General features: G+C 43.3%; 1 protein-coding gene across 1 annotated transcript in view; it reads left to right on the top strand.

The window, feature by feature from the left end:
• The window catches only part of LOC137368655 (interleukin-6 receptor subunit beta), a 98,118-nt gene that overhangs the window by 28,840 nt on the left and 44,555 nt on the right, over positions 1–24,723 (top strand). Inside the window, exons 4-5 of the mRNA XM_068028792.1 lie at positions 7,998–8,173; positions 9,900–10,030. Coding sequence (XP_067884893.1) covers positions 7,998–8,173; positions 9,900–10,030 — 307 coding nt within the window. The remainder of the gene's footprint in view (positions 1–7,997; positions 8,174–9,899; positions 10,031–24,723) is intronic.

Raw genomic sequence — 24,723 nt, 5'->3', positions numbered from 1 at the left:
ACCAGGCAACATCCTAGTAAATCTCCTCTGCACCTTTTCCAAAGCTTCCACATCCTTCCTATAATGCGGTGACCAGAACTGCACGCAATACTCCAGGTGCGGTCTCACCAGAGTTTTGCACAGCTGCAGCATGACCTCGTGGCTCCGAAACTCGATCCCCCTACTAATAAAAGCTAACACACCATATGCCTTCTTAACAGCCCTATTAACCTGGGTAGCAACTTTCAGGGATTTATGCACCTGGACACCAAGATCTCTCTGTTCATCTACACTACCAAGAATCTTCCCATTAGCCCAGTACTCTGCATTCCTGTTACTCCTTCCAAAGTGAATCACCTCGCACTTTTCCGCATTAAACTCCATTTGCCATCTCTCAGCCCAGCTCTGCAGCCTATCTATGTCCCTCTGTACCCTACAACATCCTTCGGCAATATCCACAACTCCACTGACCTTAGTGTCATCCGCAAATTTACTCACCCACCCTTCTACACCCTCTTCCAGGTCATTTATAAAAATGACAAACAGCAGTGGCCCCATCGTGTGTCTCTGTGTCTCATCGTGTGTCAGCTCCTCCCCTATACTAACTGCATTCTCTTGCGTGCATGTCTTTGGGTTCACTGCTTGCAAGGAAGAGGTCGAAGGATAGGGTGGATGAGTGGTCACCAATATTGTAGACGTAGAGCAGTCTGCAAGGGGCTGCTTTGGAAAGTTAAATGGCACTGAAGTACGCAGCAATGTGTTCAGCTTCACCTCTGGTTTAGGATTGAAACGATTGCAATTGCAAGAGGTTGAGAGAACCACAAGGGTGACTGAAGGCGGTGGGGCTGATTGGAAGGACTTAATGACAGGTAACTGCACTTTATAGTCAGTATACTGTTTAAGCAGCACCTTTGAAATTGCACCTCTGATAATGGCAAATGGTTAGCACCATTTGCCCGATAAAGGGGGCTATCCAGGATAATTGGTGACAGTACGATTTGCACCAACAGTACCTCCACATCAAGCACAGAGAAGTTAAATGCTTACCTTTTCCCTTCTGTTGCACCAGCCATTGCAGTCCCTCTTCTAAGAGGCTGCTCAACCTTCTAACTGCGTACAGCCTTTTCTATACAGAAGTTGTGCCCTTGCTCTATCCCATCTCAGGTGTTCATTCCCCTCCCTATCTCCCGCACTGCAGTCTTGCTGGTAGAACTGAACCTTATGCCATCAGCATTATTTAAATTAGCTGGCTCTGGGATTTCTGATGTGGTCAGCCTCCTCTGATTTTACCAGGCATAAATAAAATACCAACTAAAACAAACAATAGAATTAAGAGAAAACATAAAACTAAAGGAAAGGCTATAAAGAATTGCAAAGAATAAAGTAGATCCGTGGGACTGGGAGCAATATAAAGAACGGCAAAGGAAGACAAAAAAGATAGTACAAGCTGCAAAAAGGAATAGAAAAATAAACTTGAGAGAGACATCAAGGTTAACACAAAAGTTTTTATAGTTAGAAGAGAAAGGGTAGTCAAGGATAATGTGAGTCTGTTAAAAACATTATATTGCAAATGAAAATAAGGAATGACTGACTTGCTGAATGATTATTTTATTTATTTAGAGATACAGCACTGAAACAGGCCCTTCGGCCCACCGAGTCTGTGCTGACCATCAACCACCCATTTATACTAATCCTATATTCCTACCACATCCCCACCTGTCCCTATATTTCCCTACCTATACTAGGGGCAATTTATAATGGCCAATTTACCTACCAACCTGCAAGTCTTTGGCTGTGGGAGGAAAACGGAGCACCCGGCGAAAACCCACACAGTCACAGGGAGAACTTGCAAACTCCGCACAGGCAGTACCCAGAATTGAACCCGGGTTGCTGGAGCTGTGAGGCTGCAGTGCTAACCACTGCGCCACTGTGTTTTCGCTAAAAATAGGAGGATAATACACCTGACATTCCAGGGAAATGAATAATGAATCAAGAACCAGAAATCACTAAAGTTAATATAAGCAAGAAAACAGTATTAGAAAAACTAATGGCACTAAAGACTGACAAACCCCCAGGACCTGATGGCTTCCACCCTCGGGTTTTGAAGGAAGTATCACAGAATTGTTACAGCACAGAAGGAGGGAACTGTAGATACTTTAGCAATAATCTTCCAAAGCTCTTTTGATTTAGTAATTGTATCTAGAGATTGGAAAATTGCAAATGGTAACTCCATTATTTAAGAAAGGTGAGAGAGGGAAACCAGGAAATTATAGATCTGTTAGTCTAAAATCTATTGTGGGGAAGGTACTGGAATCTATAATTAAGGACAGAGTGGCTGATTAAAGATAACCAACATGAATTTGCAAAGGGTAGGTCATGTCTCGTGAACCTAATTGAATTTTTTATGAGGGAGCAACTAAAATAGTAGATGAAACTAACAATGAGAACTTGTCTATGGATGTAGCCTATATGGACTTCCAAAAGGCATTCTATAAGGTTCCACATAAGAGACTTAGCTAAAAGTAAAGCTCATGGGATTGAAGGCAAATTATTGACCCTGGTTAGGAGGTTAGTTATAAAGTAGAACACAAAGGGTAGGGATCATGGCTATGTACTCAAATTGGAAGAAGGTGTCCACAAGGAACTGTGTTGGGGCCTCAACTATTCACTATATTTATTAATGACTTAGGTAACACAGTAGAGAAAATATATCCAAGTTTTCTGATGATACAAAGATTGGTGGCACAGTAAGTAGGGTAGACGGGAGCATAACATTACAAAAGAGACATTAATAGATTAAGTGAGTGGGAAAAATTGTGGCAGATGGATATCAACGCGGTTAAATATGAGGCCATTTATTTTTGACCAAAAAAGGATAGATTCAATTATTTTATAAATGATGGAAAGCTAGGAACAGTGGAGGCCCAAAGAGATTCAGCGGGCCGTGTACAAAGATCACTAAAATATAGTGGTTGGACACAAAAAATAATCAAAAAAGCTAATGCAATGTTAGCCTTTCTATCTAGACAGCCAGAATATAAAGGGGTGGAGGTTTTGCTACAGCTATACAAAGCCCTGGTTAGACCACATCTGAAGTACTATGTACTGTTCTAGGCACTGCATTTTAAAAGGTATATTGGCTTGGAAAGAGTACAGTGTAGGTTCAAGGATTAAATTATGTGGAGGGATTACCTAACTAGCCTGTATTCCCTGAAATATAGAAGGTGATTTGATTGAGGTTTATAGGATTTTGAAAAGAATTGACAGTGTAAACTTTTTCCGCTGATGGAGGATTCTAGGACAAATGGACACCTTAAAATCAGAGTCAGGCTATTCAAGAGAGAAGTTAAGAAACACTTCTTCCCACAAAGGGTGGTTGAAATGTGGAACTCTCCCCCACAAAAAGTAGTAGATATTAGTTCAATTTTCTTTGGAGAAGAGAAGATTGAGAGTAGATTTGATAGAGGTGTTTAAAATCATAAGGGGTCTGGACAGAGTGGATAGAGAAAATCTGTTCCCATTGGTGGAGGGTTTGGAACAAGAGGGCACAGATTTAAGATAATTGGCAAAAGAATCAATAGTGACATGATGAAAAACTTTTTCACGCAGCGAGTGATTAGGATCTGGAATGCACTGCCTGAGAGTGTGGTGAAGGGAGGCTCAACCGAAGCATTCGAGAGGGAATTGGATTGTTATCTGAAAAGGAAGAATGTGCAGGGCTGCGGGGAGAAGGCTGGGGAGTGGTACTAGCTAAACTGCTCTTTCGGAGAGCAGGCACAGACATGACGGGCTGAATGGCCTCCTTCTATGCTGTAAACAATTCTGTGATTCTGTGAATTAATCATTTTAAATCTGAGATCAATCGACGTTTGCTAGCCAAGAGAATTAAGGGATATGGAGTTAAGGTGGGTGGTTGAAGTTGATACAATCATTGCAATTTACTTTTCAAAATCGTGCCATTTAAAGTATAGTATAAGAGAGTCAGAATGTCGTTGAATGGCAGAATAGGCTCGAGGGGCTGAATGGCCTACTCCTGTTCCGATATTTCTATAAATCCAAGCATGCCAGACCGATATTGCCATTTGAGGAGTCAAGATTTTCCAAGCCACCATTTCATAAAGCTATGAGCAAAACTGAAGGAGATTTACTAGTATTGTAGTAAATAGCCAGGTTTTGCTGTAGATATATATAAACACATATCAAAGAAGCTTTTACATTTAGCTTGGATTGTAGGAGAGTGACATCCTTGCGTTGGCTCCCTACATTTACACAACTAAAATCAGTCCCTTCATCTTAATAGCAGGATGGTAGTTGGTGGGAGGAAGAGATAACACTTAAGTGCTTTCACGTTCTTACAGTATTGTGTTTATAATAAGTTAAAACTTCAAGTTTTTGAAAAAGCATGACTATTGGTCACATTTCAGTTATTCCTGGTTGTGAGACATTTCAGCATTACTTTCAATGGGATCAGCTCACAGTCACAAATCATGTCTGCAATACACACTTCCTCCATTGGTGGCACTGTGATGCTCCTTTACACTTCACTCAAGCCCTGAGCTTCTCTTAACCTCTTCCTTCCCACCATTACTGGCCCCTCTACAAGCCCTCCCACAGGTTGTTTCCTGGGTCCTACTCCTTTTTCATACTTTTTCATATGAGTTTCTTCCCTCTCAAAGTATGTTTTTTCTCCCATCTCCAGGTGAAAAAGTGATTGTGTTCTGACAGCATCCAATTGTGTGGGGACTTAAAGACAACTAATCAACCATAATAATGTGCTAACAAAATCAGCAGCTCCAATTTCAAAATAAATATTTGAATGCCGTTCTAGGCCCGGCTCTATACCTCCTTTTCAATTTGTTCTCTTCTTCTGTCCTGTCCCACTTATTGGCTCTGCTGGTCATTTGATTATTTTTTTCTCACACAGATGGTAATCTATGATTTCAATATTGGGTCTGCTCTCCTTTTACCCTGCTCGCTGCTGGGCCCTGCTACTGTTTTTGAAGTGTGATTTTAAATGTTGCCTTTTATTGCTCCTCTTCCACCCTGCAGCACTTGAACTGTCAGATCTCATTCAAGTTTTTGCTCCCCTATTCTTGGCTGGCTTCTATCCATGCATCTTGCCTTGCTGGTATCTCTGGCTTTCGGCCTCTTTTTTTTCATTTGCCACTTCATTTCACAACTTCAACCTTCTTTGCTCTTTATGCCTTTGTTTAGTGTAGAGGTAATGTTACTGGATGAGTAATCCAGAGGTCTTGCCTCATGCTCCAGGCATATGAGTTCAAATCCCACCATAGTAGCTGGTGGAGTTTAAATTCAATTAATTAATAAAAAGCCAGTCCCAGTAATGGTGAGCATGAAACTACTACAAAACTGTCACAAAAACCCATCTGGTTCATTCATGTCCTTTAGGGAAGGGCATCTGCTGTCCTTACCCAGCCTGGCCTACATGTGACTCCAGATCCACAGCAATGTGGTTGGGGAGCTTGGAATTTGGAAGATATAGAAGAAAAAGCCTCATTTACATTATGTCCTGAATCCCACTAGAAGTGAGGGATGGTGTAAGATGCACCCAAAGATGCAAATGATGAGTTTCAGCTGGAATGATATCATGTCCTAAATTCTGACATTTAGATCCAAGGATTGGCCAATATAACTTAGGTTACTATAAAACAGGAGTAACTTAGACCAGCAGCTAATAAAGACATATCATTTTACTTTAAATTACTATTTTGTCAAACTTTTTTCCTTTTGCTTATTTTTAGAATCTCTTAGCTTCATTTAGCAGTCTCTCTCAAGACTGGTTCTTGTTTGAGGAATTTCCCTAGAATGAAGAGAAATGTGTTTACCTGTGGGGCACCTTTATCATTTGTTTTTTAGAGGGGAAACTACAGCAGGGATTGCAAGATCTAAGAAACCTCTATGTTTGGAACAAGTGCAGAAATTCCTGAAGTTACTTGCTCCAGGATGCTTAGCATTGTAGAGAAGCCATAACTGGACTATCAATATCACATCAAGTTACCTTGTCTGGGCTGATAAATAAAATAGATAGAGTTCATGAGTGGGTCAGTATTTACCTCCAGTGACAGATACTGAAAGTTCTGGCATCAGTTCTTTCACTCACTCTACAGCATCTTTCTTGCTGTCGTGGAGTTAAAAAGACTGAGAGATGCCATAAGTTCCCTGCAGTTCATTCGTTCTTTCCTGTTAAGCTCATGTAAAGGTCTTACAGAAACCCTTTCTATTCTTTGACCATTAGCACAAGACAAACTATTTGTGGGTATAACCCCTTCCAATGTTTCCATCGCCTACAGCATTAGCTGATTCAGTTCCAAGGGCTTGATTTGCTCTCCTGCTCCTGCTCGACGTCCCGTAGCCTGTCCGTCTTGGGAATGACAATCTTTTCCTGCATAACAAAAGAATGCTTGTTACTGTCAGTTCTAGATTGACAACTATTTGAGAATTCACATCAAATTTTTCATAGAATTCCCTGTGAAATAGCGAGGATTCACCAGGCATGTATGATTTAAGTGCAGAACAGCTTTAAATGCAGCACTTCCACAGTTACAGGGTTTCAGCTGATGCAAACTTCGCCTCCCCCTGCATCCCCGCAACACACCCTCACAAAACAATTTCTGAGCTTCTTGGTGTAAGTAGGCAGTTACTACCAGAAGATGTGTTTTTTAAATTTGCTGATCCCACCATTTAGAACAGGGTCAGTGTTGGGACAATTGGGTGAACAGGTATCGCACTGTGCAGCACATAGGGCTGGATCTTGTGCTCACCCGGAAGGCGAGGTTAGTAGTCTGGGGTGGGGCTGGAGAATCAGAGCGGAACTGCCCGCCATGGAAACGACGTTGAGATTCCTGGTTCTGATCTTCCCGGGGATAGAATAGGCCGACGACAACCTTCCCACCCAGAGGCCAATTGAGGCCCTTAAGTCGCCTATTAACTGCCAATTAAGGATCTCTTCCTGCGCTACTGGTATCTTACCAGTGGCGGTGGGCGCCTTCACTGCACGGGGAAAACGCCTTGTAAAACGAGGCGCCCTCCCTGTGGGCCTGGGAATGGGGGTGTCCATTCTTCGTGGGCAATTTTGACCCTCCCCCCCACTCCTCCTCACTGGCGCCTTCCAGACTGGCCCCAGCAACCCCACCTCACCTACCTCAGTTCTGGGGTTCCACTGCTGAACATGGGGCTGAGGGCTCTGCAGTACCAACAGTGGCCACCGCTCCCAGTGGCGCTGCTGATCCTGCTGAGCTGCCGGCCCTGTGATTCGCTGGCAGCTCTTGCAGGCAGAACCCCTATCCCTATAAAGTTTCTAAATGGATGGGGATCCTGCCTCCTAAAACTTTGACCCCAAAAGACCAGAGGATCGCTCTGGGGGGGCCGAAAAAATGCAGAGGCAGGGTTCTCACCACTCTTTCGGCCCGGTGCCAGGAGACCCGCCTCCTGCACAAAATTCAGCCCTTACAGTGGCAGATGATTGGAATCAGAATTTCGCTGCCTACATCTCTTGCATGTATTGGTACTCTAAAAATAGCACATCCTCACTTCTACTCCTTTCTTCCCTGACCTAAGTTTCATGTTGTTCCCTCTCCATCCCACCTCCACTTCTTCCTCAGTCTACCTTCTGACCTATGCTGAGCAATGTTGAAGCTAACTTTGAAACAGAATGCTGCAGGCTAGAAAAGAGTTATCAAAGCTATTGGTGGATAAACACTCAATTTGATTGTATAACATTTCGCTGACAATATTTTAATAGAAAAATTAGCCAGTTTACTTTATAAGTAGACTAATTGCTGTTAAAACAATGGAGAGAGGAACATTATACAAGCATCAAACATTCTTCCATTTTTATCACTCACAGCATTTTCTAGGCTTACATCATTATGTGCCAATAACCAATCAATAGCTGGTGTTTTTAAAAGAAGTACTGATTGTTTTTAATGATCATATAAGATCTCATTTTCCATGAGTAAAATGATTAAAATTGGCAACAATCCTGTTTTGTTTTTCAGGAGTAGAAAACCTTCGTCCAGTAAACTTTTCCACAACATTGCCAGTACTTTTTACACAATTCAACGAAAAAAGCTTTACATTTCAGATAATGCAACAATTTGGGTAGAAACGATGGATCCAAGAAGTCGAATGTGTCATAAAACAAAGTCCATCACACTGATACCTCAAGAGTCAGGTAATATACTTTAATTTCTGGTAAAAATCTGATTCATGTTTCAGTTTCCTGAACTGTTTTCTCTAAAGGACACAGTTTAAAGCATCAGTTAGTCTTTCTAAATCAACATTTATCAAGTACCAGGAAAAGTACTAATTGGATGAAACAAGTCATACAGGTCAATTCTCAAAGCTCCTTAAAATAGTCAGAAGCAAAAGTTTCACATATGACTTTTTTTGCTGAAAAGTCATGAAATATTTTTAGCACAGCTGCTTGTGGTAATGTTAAGAATACTTTGCAAGCTGTGTTTTCAGCTATTCACTGCAGGATGAGTGTGTGGCATTTTACAAGGTCTTTGCCTACGACTGAGAAGGTTTCTTCCAGTGAACTACTAAGTAATACTTTTAAAGACCTTAGCTAAAATCCTTGGAATAAATTTGGCTTTTCAGGGGACTGCGCACTTGCATTTGTGGTTGAGAATTTACCCTATTTGTGCAGATGAATGTAAATGTAAGACCAGTTTATAATTGTTTGGCAAGTGCCACATACCCTTCTGGCACAGTTTATTTTAAGAAACGTTCTGCCTCATGTACCAATTCAGGAAACCAGCAATAGGCAGTTCTTTAAGTAGCCACAATTGATTCATAATTCAATTTTCATCTGTTCCTATTGGGAAGTCCCCACCTTCTGTACAGGGCAACTCACTAATGATCTGATTAAGGTCAAGATCTTCGTGTGGCAATTTCAGAGGCAAATCAGTTTGCTATACGTAGCTGGTGCTCCTATTATTTTGCCCCTTTTTGCTAGCTCCCACATTTGACTGAACATTGACACTTCCCCTTTCAGATCTTACGATTAACATCTCCATCATCAGCTTTGACCTTCAGCATGGTTATTAAAGCCTGGCTCGGGTATAAAATTAAAATTTGATCCGGCCCCAACCCGACAACAGCCAACCCGAACCTGACCCGGGCCCAAGTCCTCTAATTTTTTCTCATGCCCAACCCAACCCGAAAATATCAACACACTTTACCCCAAATGAAGAAGCATGTCTCCTGTAACTGCACAGCAAATATTATTCAATATTTATTTCATTGCAACAGTAAACTGTGTAATCACATTCCTGAAGACATATGACTACATTGCTGTTTTACCTCTAGGTATCTGTTTATAATATGCAAGGATCTGATTGATCATTAATGATATATTGTCACCAACACGATGAGTGGTGCAGTGGTTAGCAGTGCAGCCTCACAGCTCCAGTGACCCGGGTTCAATTCTGGGTACTGCCTGTGTGGAGTTTGCAAGTTCTCTCTGTGTCTGTGTGGCTTTCCACCAGGTGCTCTGGTTTCCTCCCACCGCCAAAGACTTGCAGGTTGATAAGTAAATTGCTCCTAGTGTAGGTAGGTGGTAGGAAATATGGGATTAATGTAGGAGGGGATGTGGTAGGGAATATGGGGTTAATGTAGGATTAGTATAAATGGGTGGTTGATAGTCAGCACAGACTAAGAGGGCCAAAGGGCCTGTTTCAGTGCTGTATCTCTCTATAACTCTGCTGAATTTGTCATATGAAAATCCTGAATGTAAAATTAAGCCAACTGCAGAGCTGATGCTTTTTTGTCACAAAATTGAGGACACTACAGTGTCTTAGCAGTTAAGGAAAACTTATTTGGTTAAAAAAAAGCATAACCAAAGTTACATGATTGCATTTCTATTTCCAAAACATGCTTTGCTTTGATTGTTTCAGAAAGACCTGAAACGCCTTCTAACATCGCATATAGGAGGATGTCTGGACAGTTGCATCTAATATGGCATGTTTCAAAGAAACTGCTGTATGAGTTACGTTACAGAAAGGCTGGAACTGTAGACTGGCTTTCGGTAAGTAAAGTAAACCTTTGGAATTATGTATTAAATAATTACGCACAAATTATATGTCTAGCAAAAAAAAAATAAGGAAACCAGAACTACTAGAAAGCTACAATGAAACATAAAAATGTTGGAAAGACACAGCATGTGGATTAAGACTTGTGTTCATATTGCACCTTATGTGTTTTGGAATTATCTCAAAGCATTTTCCATATAAATGCATTGCAGGAAATCTGCATGATTCTGCAAACACTGATGAGGTGAAAGTCTCATCAGTCTGTTTTTGCTTAATCTGCCAAAGGAGTAATGTTGACTGGGACACGAGGAGAACTCCCTGATCTTTTGTGATGAGTGCTTTGTGAGTTTTAACAGGCACCTGTTCAGTTGAACAGGCAGGTGGCATCTTAGTTTAGCACATAATTTGAAGCAAGTGCACTGACAGCATATTTGCTCAATTTAGATTATGAGCTCAATCTGCCAAGTATGCGATTTAAAACCACAATCCTTTCACCAATAATTGTTTTATTCGTTCATGGGATGTGGGCTAGGACAGCATTTACTGCCCATCCCTAATTGCCCTTGAGAAGGTAGTGGTGAGCTGCCTTCTTGAACCACTGCAGTCCATCTGGGGTAGGAACACCCACAGTGCTGTTAGGAAGGGAGTTCCAGGATTTTGACCCAGCGACAGTGAAGGAACGGCGATATAGTTCCAAGTCAAGATGGTGTGTGACTTGGAGGGGAACTTGCAGGTGGTGTGTTCCCATGCATCTGCTGTCCTTGTCCTTCTAGGTAGTAGAGGTCACAGTTTTGGAAGGTGCTGTTGAAGGAGCCTCGGTGAGTTGCTGCAGTGCATCTCATAGATGGTACACACTTCTGCCACTGTGCGTCGGTGGTGAAAGGAGTGACTGTTTGTGGATGGAGTGCCAATCAAGCGGGCTGCTTTATCTTGGATGGTGTTGAGCTTCTTGAGTGTTGTTGGAGCTGCATCCATTCAGGCAAATGGAGAGTATTCCATCACACTCCTGACTTGTGCCTTGTACTTCAATATTTCAATCTGTATGTTTATGGTTTACTTCATTACTGGTTAAGACTTGTTTTATGCCATTGAATTTCAAGGGTAGATGGTTAGATTCTCTCTTGTTGGAGATGGTCATTGCCTGGCACTTGTGTGGCATGACCGTTACTTGCCACTTATCAGCCCAAGCCTGGATATTGTCCAGGCTTTGCAGCATTTCTACACGGACTGCTTCAGTATCTGAGGTGTCACGAATGGTGCTGAACATTGTGCAATCATCAGCGAACATCCCCACTTCTGACCTTTTGATTGAAGGAAAGTCATTGATGAAGCAGCTGAAGATCGTTGCACACTACCCTGAGGTACTCCTGCAGTGATGTCTTGGAGCCGAGATGATTTACCTGCAACACCACGACCATCTTCCTTTGCGTTAGGTATGACTCCAGTCAGCGGAGAGTTTTCCCCCTGATTCCCATTGACCTCTGTTTTGCTAGGGTGCGTTGATGTCATATTTGGTCAAATGCTGCCTTGTGTCAAGGTCAGTCACTCTCACCTCACCTCTTGAGTTTAGCTCTTTGGCTGTAATGAGGTCAGGAGCTGAGTGGCCCTGGTGGAACCCAAACTGCGTCAGTGAGCAATTTATTGCTAAGCAAGTGCCGCATGATAGCACTGTTGACGACACCTTCCATTACCTTACTGATGATCGAGAGTAGACTGATGGGGCGATAATTGGCTGGATTGGACTTGTCCCGCTTTTTGTGTACACAACAGGGACCAGCTTGGCTCGGGGTGCTGCATGTTCTAGAGCACAGGTCTTCAGTACTATTGCCAGAATGTTGTCAGGGCCCGTAGCCTTTGCAGTCGTTTCTTGATATCATGTGGAGTGAATCGAATTGGCTGAAGACTGGCATCTGTGATGCTGGGGACTTCAGGAAGAGGCCGAGATGGATCATGAACTCGGCACTTCTGGCTGAAGATTGTTGCAAATGCTTCAGCCTTATCTTTTGCGTTGACGTGCTGGGCTCCCCTATCATTGAGGATGGGGATATTGTGGAGCCACCTCTTCCAGTTAGTTGTTTAATTGTCCACCACCATTCACGGCTGGATGTGACAGGACTGTAGAGCTTAGATCTGATCCATTGGTTGTGGGACCGCTTAGCTCTGTCTATCGCATGCTGCTTATGCAGTTTGGCATGCAAGTAGTCCTAGGCTATAGCTTCATCAGACTGACTCCTCATTTTGTGGTATGCCTGGTGCTGCTCCTGGCATGCCCTCCTTCACTGAACCAGGGTTGGTGTCCCAACTTGATGTGAGTGATTTGCCGGGCCATGGGGTACAGATTGTGGGTGAATACAACTTTGCTACTGCTGATGGCCCACATGGCCTCATGGATGCCCAGTTTTACATTGCTAGATCTGTTTGGAATCTATCCCATTTCGCGCAGGGGTAGTGCCACACAATATGCTGGAGGCATCCTTAATGTGAAGACGGGACGAAGTCAAGCAAACACACAGTGAAAGGAAAGATTAACGCATTATGTAATGATTGAGGTGGGAGGAATGCACTGTTATTTCTAGATCCAACTTTCCATATATATTTAAATGTTTACCCAGTTACTGATACAGTAAATCATATACTCTACTCTTTATCCCAGAATAAAATACACCAACCAGGTTTCTTTAATAAACAACAAAACTATCAGTTTATTATAAAACAAGACTTATCCAGTAACGAAGCAAAGCATTAACACACGGATTGAAATATGAAAATTCCCTTTTTAACTACCCCACACACACTCACACACACATTGGTTAAAGAGAAAGAAAATAAAGACATTTTTTCTGCAGAGCTCTTTCACAAAAACTGACAAAAAAGAATACTTTGGTCAAATACTTGTTAATTCTTGAATGACAAGATGAGATATGTTGTGTCCTAAAATGGCATACGGTCTGGCATCCGAGAACATGTAGCCGGGCACTGGGATTGTTTCTGGGGCAGTTCTTTTCAGGCAGCGTTGAGAATTAATCTGGCAGGTTTTTCCAGCTCCTCAAGAGAAATGCAGCATCAGGGGTTTTAACTCGCACACTGGATCTTTGCAGAGTTCCGCAGAGACAGAAGGAAAGAGATGAGCCGGGTGTTTTTCTCTTGGCAGATTTATCTCCAACTGCTTTCAAACACAGTCCACTCCTGAATTGAGCCAAAACAATATCTCAGAAGCGAAACCCCAAACAGCAAGTCAGAACCTCCTGACCACTATAAACCTTGACATGTCACAGCTCTGTAAACATCTTTCCCAAGTCATCAAGGTTTCTGTTGTTTATTGAGCTTAAGATATATGATATCCAGTAAAAGTTTGTTTTCAAACAAGACCTCTCAGTGACCCTTGTAAAAAACATCCATGGAGTCTTTTCAGTTTTCCCAAATAAACCAACGTCCTTAATTCTAACACACGAATCCTCAAAAAATAGAAAAAAAAAGAAGCACTTTCATAACAATCAGCAGCAATTTTCACTTTTGTCAAGGATGGTAAATGGTGGTTGTGGCCATTATACGACCCACCTGATTTTCCATTGAAGTCAAAAAGCTGCAAATCAGGCAGGGCATGTAATGGGCAGCCGATCCTGACCACCAGTTTACCACCTGCACTGAAAGTGAAAATTACCTCCACTCTCACTTAGATGATATTGGTCTTTGTATTTATCATTATTAATACCAGGATATATTGCATTATGCTGCACTTTATCAAGTTGAAACATTAAGATGAACTACTTTTGAAGTACTGTGACTCAGCATGTAGGTAATTTACTTCTAACAGTTTCTGTTTATTTTTGTTAAAATCTACGCCGAGAAAATCGGCATGCACCCAAAACAGGCACAAAGTTGGCAGAGCGATGTTTTTTTTCTACGGGTCTGTACTGGCCTGTGACCCAAGCAATATTCAACTTTGGGGTGCCTCATTTAATTGCCACCAGTGAGATACAGACTCAGGGAGATGGGGAATCAACAGAATATTGAAAAATTCATGCATATAGAGCAATACAATTTGCATACATCACACATTCATAACTGAGCTCTGTACACCAGTATTGGAGCCCAGATAGTTAATTCCATGAAGGGTTTTTTGGAGCAGTGATTGGATATGATTGCAAAGACAGCATTTTCTCAGCTCTGCTCACACCATTAAGCCTGGAAGGAATGTTCCCACCAATTGAAAATTGTGCCGCCACCCCCAACAGTCCAAGATTAAAACAGTAGAAATGCCATTATAATTGTTGCATTCTTATATGAAATCAATAATGATTATGCCAGGTAGATGTGTAAAATGTGTATTGAAGATAAAAGAATATAGGGATGAATTAAATGATTCAGATTTTCCTTCTCAGCTAAGAGTGGGCAATGGATTCATCTTTCTGAGAGGGAAGCCTATTTTTAAAACCTAGACATTGCATTATTTTAAGTATATCACACGATTAACTGTGAACATATATAGGACACAATGGCAGCGACACAATTTGGGGTTGAGATGACACCATAAACCACAGAAGTAAAAACTTGAACATTTTTAGTAACCTCTTCTCAGCCCTTCAGAAGTGTTATAACCTTAAATGTACATGTAATTCTGATATATGCAGGCAGCGTACAGGAGAAGCCTTGCATTATTCTGCTTCAGTAATTTTTTAAATATTTGTTTTTATCAGATGCTTTGACAGGCAGCAACGAATAGCAGAGCCTGTGATCTGAATGGCTGTAGTATCATACCACACAAGTAGAATTACAGTGGTAGATGAGTATTGTATTGCAACTCCACTAAAACTGTAACACGTGATTTGAACTGCCATGTGATGCAGCACTAGAGCAGAGGTGCCATGGTACTGCATCATGTGATTTAAACTGCAGCAGCATTATGTACTAATTCATTGCATGGTATAGCAGATTGTCATATGCTGGACAACATCCAGGCTTGGGCTGATAAGTGGAAAGTAACATTCATGCTACACCAAACAAGAGAGAATCTAACCATTGCCCCTTGATGTTCAATGGCATTACGATCACTAAATTCCACACTATCAACATCCTGGGGGTTATCATTGACCAGAAACTGAACTGGACCAGCCATATAAATACTGTGGCTACAAGTGCAGGTCAGAGGCTGGGAAATCTGAGGCGAGTAACTCACCTCCTGACTCGCCAATGCCTGTCCACCATCTACAAGGCATAAGACAGGAGTGTGATGGAATACCCTGCATTTGCCTGAATGGGTGCAGCTCCAACAACACTAAAGAACCTTGGCACAATTCATGACAAAGAAGCACACTTGATTGGCACCCCATCCACAACCTTCAACATTCACCCCCTTCACCAACAACGCACAGTGGCAGCAGTGTGTACCATCTACAAGATGCACTGCAGCAACTCACCAAGGCTCCTTCGACAGCACCTTCCAAACCGCAACCTCCACCACTTAAAAGGACAAGGGCAGCAGATGCATGGGAACACCACCACCTGCAAGTTCCCCTCCAAGCCAAATACGATTCTGAGTTGGAACTATTTTGCCGTTCCTTCACTGTAGTTGGGACGAAATCCTGGAACTCCCTCCTAACAGCACTGTTGGTGTACCTACACCCCAAGGACTGTAGCGGTTCAAGAAGGCAGCTCACCACCACCTTCTCAAGGGCGATTAGGGATGGGCATAGGCAGCGACGCCCACATCCCATGAACACACAAACACATACATTTATATATAAAAGCACCCCTTTCCCGTGTACCACCAGTAAATACTGGTAAGGAGTTGGGGCCTGCCCTTCTGCCCGATTTTCCTCCTGTTCACCACTGTTACAGCAACTTCCTGGGATCCTGTTGGAAGCTGATGGTAGGCCCAGGATCAGGGAATGGTGGGGGGGGGGGGGGGGTTGTAGTAATGGACTCCATATGCATAAAAGGAGGGAGAAGAGGCTTCCTCTCCTTCAGTCTTGCCCCAATGTACTTACACCTGTAGCCTACAATTGCAGCTCCTGCTTTCTTTGGGGTTGTTCTGCCCCTTTAAAGACCTTTTCCATTTCTTGTACTTTTCTTCATTTCTTCACTAGCATCACCCTAGTTCTCCCCAGGCCTAGTGGTCTCCCTTTTGGTGGTGGGACTCCTGTCAGGAAACTGCCTTGCATAGCAAATGAACTCTTACCTTTGAAAATAGGTTAGACTTCCACCAGGGTTGGATGTTCCTTTTCACTTGACTTTTTCACTTGGCTATCACACCTGGCTACTATGAAAAAGATTGCCTGATTTGAAGAATTTTTAAACCTTTTTCTTATAATTACCATTGATTTGCTGTTTCTTCTTATCTGACTTACGATCTTCCTACCTCTGGAATTCTATCCCACAGGTGTCCTTGCCACATGCCCTTAAAGTTGTCCAATATTCCAAAGTTTTGTACAAGTTTAAACGACCTCCTTGCTTTTGTTATTCCAACACAACCCTATTCCTTTGAAAGCAAACCGCCTGTTTCAGTACAGTGGGTCAGATTTAACATTGTGGTGTTCCTAGTGACGAGCTTCGTGCAATGAGAGTACATAAGAGGAATATTCTGTGCAAAGCACAATTTGTGGTTGGCTCAGTTTTTCTCATTGAAATTAATGGACACAAAATTGGGCTGTACTTCCTACCTCACGACGTACCCACTGTCAGATACTTAACAATATGAGCACAGCCCTCCCCACAAAGGTCAAACTGATATTTAACATAAATACACAATAGTTTAACTCTTTTATTTTACCTAATACATATAATTACAAAATACATATAAAAATATCAAAGTATTTATAACAATTATTACATATACATCCCCTATATATACACTCTACATTTACACTCTTTATACTCAACACATATTCATAAAACATTTTAATATAATTTTTCATACAAATGGTTAAAAAATCCCTTAACATAATGGCCTGGAGTTTCCACTCGGTTGTGCATTTTAAGGCATAATTCACTAGAAATTGTTCGAGCCAGTGCAAAAGATTGCAGAATTTTAAGTGCAAATTACGTTCAGTGCAAATTGAGTTTCTGCGATCTTTTGCATTCGTTTAAAGAACATTGTGCCAGAAGCTGACTCCACCCACAAAGCTGGTCATGCCCCCAGGATGATTGGGAATATCTGCCAATTGCACTCAAATTTAGGCCTTTGAGGAGGCTCTAAAAATTAAGCTGATATTTTAGCCATAAGGATACTATTAGGCACATTTTAAAGCTTTAGAATTTTTTTGTTACTAAGAAATGGTTTACCATACACCAGTATAACTTGCATTGTTTTTTAAAGTCATTTTAGTTACTTAAAATGAGGTTGCTCAGTTAGTGGACTGGACACTCTGGGCTGGACTTTAACGCGAGTTTCGGAACCCTGACATTGTGATCAATTGGGGGTCCTGAGCCCACACTTGCCGGGAGCCACACCGGCTCAGCAATCTTCCCGGAGGTGGCCTCCTAATTGGCTGCCTCTGTGGTTGCCGTCCTATTAAGGATGGCACGCGGGCTCCTGATGCTCCCAGGACAATCCGAGGGAGAAGTGGGCACTGATGAGGCAGGTCAACATGGAGGCCCCCCGGAAACATTCTGAGAGCCATAGCCATTAGGCCCCTCGGAGGTGAGGAGAGACCTCTCCGGGTGAATCGCTTGGACTGCGGGTACGGCCTTTCCTGCCTGTGACCCCCACTTTGGGCCATGGAACCTCTGATAAACATCCAGCCTGCCACAGGGAGGCTGCCTCCATTGGGCTGGAGGCAAGTGGCCACTCAGGCGGTGGCATAAAGCCGGTGACCTCACAAGATCGCCCCTAATTAGGGCATTAAATATTTTAACTCTCCAAGCCACACCTGGAAAAGTTTCCCGGTGGCAGGAATGCATCGGGGACTCACCCCTATTTTCTTGCCCCCACCTCCCCCCCCCCCACTCCACCTCCAAGCCCGTCACTGCAGGGCCGAGAAGATTCTATCCTCTGAGTAAAATGCTTATTTTTGTGATAACCCTATTTTCTTTTGTATTAATCTAACTGCAGCAAGTTAAATATATCGAAGAACAAAGGGGCAGCAGGCAGCACAGTGGTGCAGTGGTTAGCACCACAGCCTCACAGCTCCAGCAACCTGGGTTTAATTCTGGGTACTGCCTGTGCGGAGTTTGCAAGTTCTCCCTGTGACCGCGTGGGTTTTCGCTGGGTGCTCCGGTCTCCTCCCACAGCCAAAGACTTGCAGGTTGATAGGTAAATTGGCCATTGTAAATTGCCCCTAGTATAGGTAGGTTGTGTGGGGATGTGGTAGAAATATGGGATTAATGTAGGATTCGTATAAATGGGTGGTTGATGGTCAGCACAGACTCAGTGGGCCGAAGGGCCTGTTTCAGTGCTGTATCTCTAAATAAATAAAAAACATTTTTTAAAGCAAGCCATTTAAAAAAAATGTTGGAAAACACTGCCGAATTGTGCTGGTTCATGGCAGATTTTGAGTTTGCAAATATGAAAATTAATTTGAGTAGAAACTTGAGGGAAAAAACTTTGGAAAACCGGTGCTTTTTTAAGCCCAATTTGCAACCTGATGACTGATTGCATCCAAAGCTGAAGCTCTACCCAATACACTTATTCAAACACTTAAATCAGTGATTCTTATAATGTGGATGACAGTGGAGATATTCCTAGTCTGACTGTGAGTGAATTTGTTAGTGTGTGTATGTATTTAGAATTTTTAGAAGCCCACGTGGGGATGTGGTAGAGAATATGGGGTTAATGTAGGATTAGTATAAATGGGTGGTTGTTGGTCAGCACAGACTCGGTGGGCCAAAGGGCCTGTTTCAGTGCTGTATCTCTAAATAAATAAAATTGCCAAAATTCTTAGTTTAACAGCAAGAAAAAATATCTGATTTTTTTTCTCATGACTACATTATTTTCATGTAAGAGGGGAATAACCCAAATTTTCATAAAATATAGGGCTGTGTTTTATTACTGCGCTGCACATTGCGGTGATGCACTTTGAAGTTGGCGGCTTGTCCACACTGAGTGGCTGCCGCTGAGCTCCCGCAATATTTCACATGGGGGCTCATAACCATCACTGCAACGTGCCGCCCCCTTCCCCCCAATCTTACATGGGGAGAGGCAGGACATCCGGCGAAGGGAGGGACCTTTTGTCAGCTGTGTAGCAGGTGCTGGGGCCCTATTTAAAGAGCCCCAGCATCTGCTTCCTGACAACTGCCAAAGAAATACTTACCTCACTGTTGAAGAGTGGGGTTGCTGTCAATCTGGCAGCAAAGCAGAAAGTGCTGGAAAACTCAGCAGGTCAGGCAGCATCTGTGGAGAGAGAAGCAAAGTTAACTTTCAGGTCTGTGACCAAGTTTACACACCTGAAAGTTACCTCTGCTACTCTCTCCACAGATGCTGCCAGACCTGCTGAGTTTCCCCAGCACTTTTTGCTTTGCTGCTACAGCCTCTTTTTCCACTTAAATGTAACATTCCTTCTTACAGGTGTGCCACACCTGGGTGAATAATCTTAATTTTGCACATACCAGGACGTGAGAGTTAAATATACCATAAAAGGCAAATACACAACAGAAATAAAACCATATTGAAGAATATCTACATACTGTGGGCTTCTAATCATCTGACTGAAAAGCCACAGACTAATATGCATTTGGAATCTGTATTAATTTCTCTGCTAACTGTTATGTGAAAAGACATGTAATTGCAATTAAACAATCTTTGTAAAGAACCAGGAAATTATGTTCATATTCTAGCTGCATTGCCAACTAGAAATATTACATCAATAATTATTATCAGCTGCTGCAGAAGCAAAGTGTACATGAGCATGTGTCAATGTGTAATAGATGAAAAACCATGACAACAGCACAGATTTCCTCACCAATCCTGCATTGGTTTTCAAACATGTGCAAGAAAAACTTTGCAGCCAGAAGTTAGAACAGTTACACTGTGGAGTCACCTTTGCATTTAAAGGACCACACCAAAAACCGAGGATGGCAGAGGCGTGCTCTAGGGTGGCCCCATAGTTCAGCGAAGCCTCCCTGCTCACTCTCCTCCAGGCTGTGCGGGCAAGGCAGTGGTCCTTTTCCTCAGCGATGGTAAGAAGCGGCCCTCGCATAGGATGTCCCCCAAAGCTCCTGGGCTGCAGATCATCGTTCCGCAGGGCACAGAGATGTGTCACTGCCTCTCTCAACATGCCCACTGGAGATGGCAGAGGAGGTGAGTAGCCATGGGGCCATCTGGCGTCAAAGGGTCCAATGCCGGAAGAGGATGAACGATCATTCCCCCAGCCAGCCGGGGTCCTTTAGGCCTCATGCGCACAGGGTGCAACCGCCAAAGTCATGCACAGCCAAAGGCCAATTATATTAGCAGACTTCCTACAGTCAGGCTGCTAGCGCAGAAGTGGCACCGCGTAGGAGCATCCGCAAGCATTTCCAAAAAACACCGTGACACTAATGGGTCTGCATGGGTGACCCAACAATGTAGAAAGGCTGAAATCAAAATCTTCTTCATTAACATGTGTGTTGTTTTTACTGTGTGAATGAAGTGTGCCAGCATGTACCGATCGTGTCTCCTCCATTACATCATTGGCCTTTCAGAACTGCCAATGTATGGAATAACATCATTGCCATGCCCGTATCACTCATGTGCGTCTACACGGATGCAGTAACATGGACAATGGCTCAGTCTGCTGCTGCCAGTAATGGTGGATACAAAGATGCTGTAGATGCGGACTGCTGCACAACAGGTGAACAAGGATGCTGTGTGGCTTGCAGAGCCCTCGGTGTGGAGAACCTTTGATCAATGAGGCGCTGCCGTGCATCCCTAGCTCACTGCTCGCCTGCATGCGGTGCCTGGATGCTCTCTGTCCTCCCATAACATAGAGCCGAAACTGTTGGCTGTCCGGGCCTGTCTCTCAGTATCTGTCGTGAAGCGGTCATAGTCACCAGCCCTCCAGAACAGGACATCAGTGACCTCCCATGTACCTTTCCTGCTGTAAGCCCTCAGCGTCCCCATCGTCCGAGGATGAGTCCTGCTCATGTCTTTCCTCATCCTGCAAGGCCTCCTCCCTATTGAGTTTGTAGTTGTGCAGAGCACAGCAGACAGCAACGATGTGAGCTATCCTTTCCGGCTCGTACTGCAGGGCACCACCCAATCTCTCCAGGCAGCGGAATCAGCATGTCGATCACCTGCTCATGGTGGCTCTTGTAGCTCTGTGGCTTGCATTGTATCTCTCTTCTGCAGCAGTGGTGGGGTGTCTCACTAGTGTCAGGGACCATGTATGCAAGGGGTAGCCCTTGTCTCCAAGAAGCCACCCCTCCATCTGAACCATTTCAGTGAACAGCAACGGCAACTAGGACTGGCACAGGAAGAAGGCGTCACAGAAAGCGGACACAGATTTGCATGAATTGTTTCCGGTGATCACATAGGAGCTGCACGTTGATTGAGTGGAAGCCCTTATGGTTTATGTATTCAGCTGGTCGTACGGCGGGAGCCTTGATGGCCACATGGGGACAATCTATGACCCCTTGCAACTGTGGAAATCCCGCAATGGAGCCTAAACTGTTGGCTGTACGGGCCTGGCTTTCAGCGTCCGTCGTGAAGCGGTCATAGTCACCAGCCTTCCAGAACAGGACATCGGTGATCTCGCTGATGCAGCGGTGCACTTCTGACTGTGTGACCCCACAAAGGTCTCCAGTGGGCCCCTGAAATGATGCAGAGGCGTAAAAATTGAGAGCCGCTGTCACTTTGAGGGCCACAGGCATAGGATGTCCATCAAAGCCCCTGGGCCGTAGGTCATCGTTCAGCAGGGCACAGAGATGTATCACTGCCTCTCTCGACTTCCGCAGTTGCCTCTGACACTGGTGCTCTGACATCTGCAGGTATGTCATGCGGGACCTCTAGGTGCGCGGCGATCTGTAGTGGCGCGCTCTCCTTGGGCGCTGCTGCTCCCGACCGGGGGCCTCTACGTGGGCTGCAACTGCCTGTTGGTTTTGCCTGCGGCGCACATGGATACTCACAAGATGTGGATCAATTAATATAGGGTGAACCATCCCCCATCTCCAAGTTGCAATTAAACTGGGTTCCTTCACATCTTCAAACGTTCCTAACAGGGCAGAGATTGCTGTTGAGTGGTACATCAGGTGCTTTCATGCAGCAGCTATGTGGCATGGCATGGCATTGCCCATCTTAGCTCCCACTAAGAGTGGCACTGCATGACCACATAAAGATTGTACAAGCTGCATCAATTGGCCCACCAGACATATAAGCTTCACGTGCCGACCGTTTTTGGCACTCTCCCCACATACAGGGTGACTCGAGTGCCTTTGCTCCTTCACTGACAGGGCAATCAATGGCACACAGCTAACAACCTTTACAGAGGGTGGACTCACAGTGACTGCACCGAGGTCCTGCCACCGGCGATAATATGCAGCGGGGCCTTCTCGACATCGTGGGTTGAGGCTGGTCCCCAACGTCGAGTGGTTGGTGAAATTCAGCTCATAATCTCAAGTATAATCTCATAGCAGCAGCAGTTTTTTAAACAGTGACTTTGAAATAATATGAGCGTGTGAAAAGAGGACATTGCGTGATCAACAGTCAGATCAGATAAACATCTCCCCAACTGAGGCAGACAGCATAACTAACAAATGACCCTATCACTTTTAACCTACAGTCAGGGCTACAAGTGGAGAAAAGGGCTCACTAACTTTGGCAGAATTTCACCAGAACAGCCACGAATTAGCCTGTGAGCTGGTTACACTGGGCTCCTGCCTTAGTCTCAAGGTTTCTGGGTGAGCCCTGCAAGGCAGTCTCTCCCGTCTCTTGAAAAGTAATTGTCAGAAGTGGGCGAATGAGGGGGTGGGGGAACGGACTTTGAACATTGGAGTTTCTACATCTCAGGCCTTCTTGGAGACCTAGCTTATGGTTACCACAGTTATTCTGAGGAGCATGATGCAAATTGTACTATTTCAATTCCTGCTCCATTTCCACTGTGGAGTCTGGACCATCTCAACATGGTACATCAAGTCTAGGTTATCGGCCCATTATAAAGATCATGTTGAAAGCAGATGAAGAAGGGAAGTGGCTAACAGGTGTGCCTGACTGAATACCAAATTTCACACATGTACAATACTTCCTTCAGTCCTTTATTCTATAAACATGCAATGTATGCAAAACTGTGAGTTTAAAACCACAAAAAATCTAGTTGTTTTTAGTAATAATGGCTACAGTAAGTGCCGTCGCTAATACTGTAATTACTTACACTCTTTTCTGTTTTTCTCCCGTGATCTCTCATTGGTTATCCACAGACCTGATTGTTATTTTACGTATATTTTCTAGGAGCTATCTTTAACTGTTACTGACTACTCATTCCTTCCTTTGTTTGAATGTCTTGGGCTGTTAACTACAAAAATATACAACATTAAAAGGTTGGAAATATGCTGAACTTGCTCATAATAAAAGGTATCAGTTTAGACTTTTGACTTAAGGTATTCTCCCCTCCCCCATTTAAAAATCTACCTATATGCATCTGACTTAAGAACAGTTTAGATGACAACATCAGAAGATAATTAATGATATTTAAGCAGTTTGGTCCCACTTAATTCATTCACTCCCGACAATGTGGCATCACAATGTTTCTTATAGGGTTCTACCTGTTCTGGAGATCTGTGCCAAGTGTTGATCATTTTTTTTGTGTATATAAAAACTTCCTAATATCAATCCCACCCATTACAGTTTAAACCTGTGTTCCTTTATCCTACTTGCCATTTAATTTGAACCAGTTTATGTTTTCCTTATCTTATATACTCTCAGATGCTTGCTCTTCAGGCTGAAAAGCAAAGGCTTGTCCAGCCTTTCCTCATAACTCTGAATTTTATACAGGCAACGTACTCGTGGCACTTCTTTATACTGCTTCAAGTGCTAGAGTGTCTCCTGTGACCAGAATGAGACATAGTGCTCAAAGTGCAGTCTGACCAGATAACTGTACAGTTTGATCACAACTTCCATTGACTTGCCTGTTATGCTGACTGTTTTGGCAATGTAGTTGACTTTGTTGACTGGTACTCTGCATTGGCTGGATATTTTGAGCAGTGACCCTACCACAATTCCTAGATCTCTTTCATCCTTAGCTATTTCAAGTCCCCTCATGTTGTATGTGTCTTTTAGTTTTCCTTCCAACGTGTCGAACTTCACGTTTGTCCACACCTATTGTTTTGTCCAGTAGCGTATTATGTCCGATTAAGTCTGTAGTTTCTGGCCACCTCCATTGATTCCACTGCCCCTCCTTGGGTTATATTGTTTAAGTTATTGACCAATTTGCAGTGAATTTCTGAATGTAAGTCATTGATGGAAATTAGAAACAGCAGTTATCTCAACACTGAGCTTGGGACACCTCTCAGAATGTTACAACCTCACCATGACATCATCACTCCTATAACCAGTGCCTATTATTTTCTATCCTACAGCCAATTTCTTATTCATTTCCGAGATTTATTCTGAATCGCTACAGCTTTGAGCTTAACTAGTCACCTTTTTGTGTGGGATTTTACCAAATGTCCTCTTAATTCCAATTCATTTACTTCAAATTACTGGAGAATTCAGGTTTTTTTTATTGTAAAAGACTTCAAATTGCTGCTTCTTCTGAAAAACTACCCAGCACCCCTCAACCCTTAT

Source organism: Heterodontus francisci, chromosome 4 (genome assembly GCF_036365525.1).
Source record: "Heterodontus francisci isolate sHetFra1 chromosome 4, sHetFra1.hap1, whole genome shotgun sequence".
Taxonomy (NCBI): Eukaryota; Metazoa; Chordata; class Chondrichthyes; order Heterodontiformes; family Heterodontidae; genus Heterodontus; species Heterodontus francisci.
This window is presented reverse-complemented; position numbering and strand designations above follow the sequence as displayed.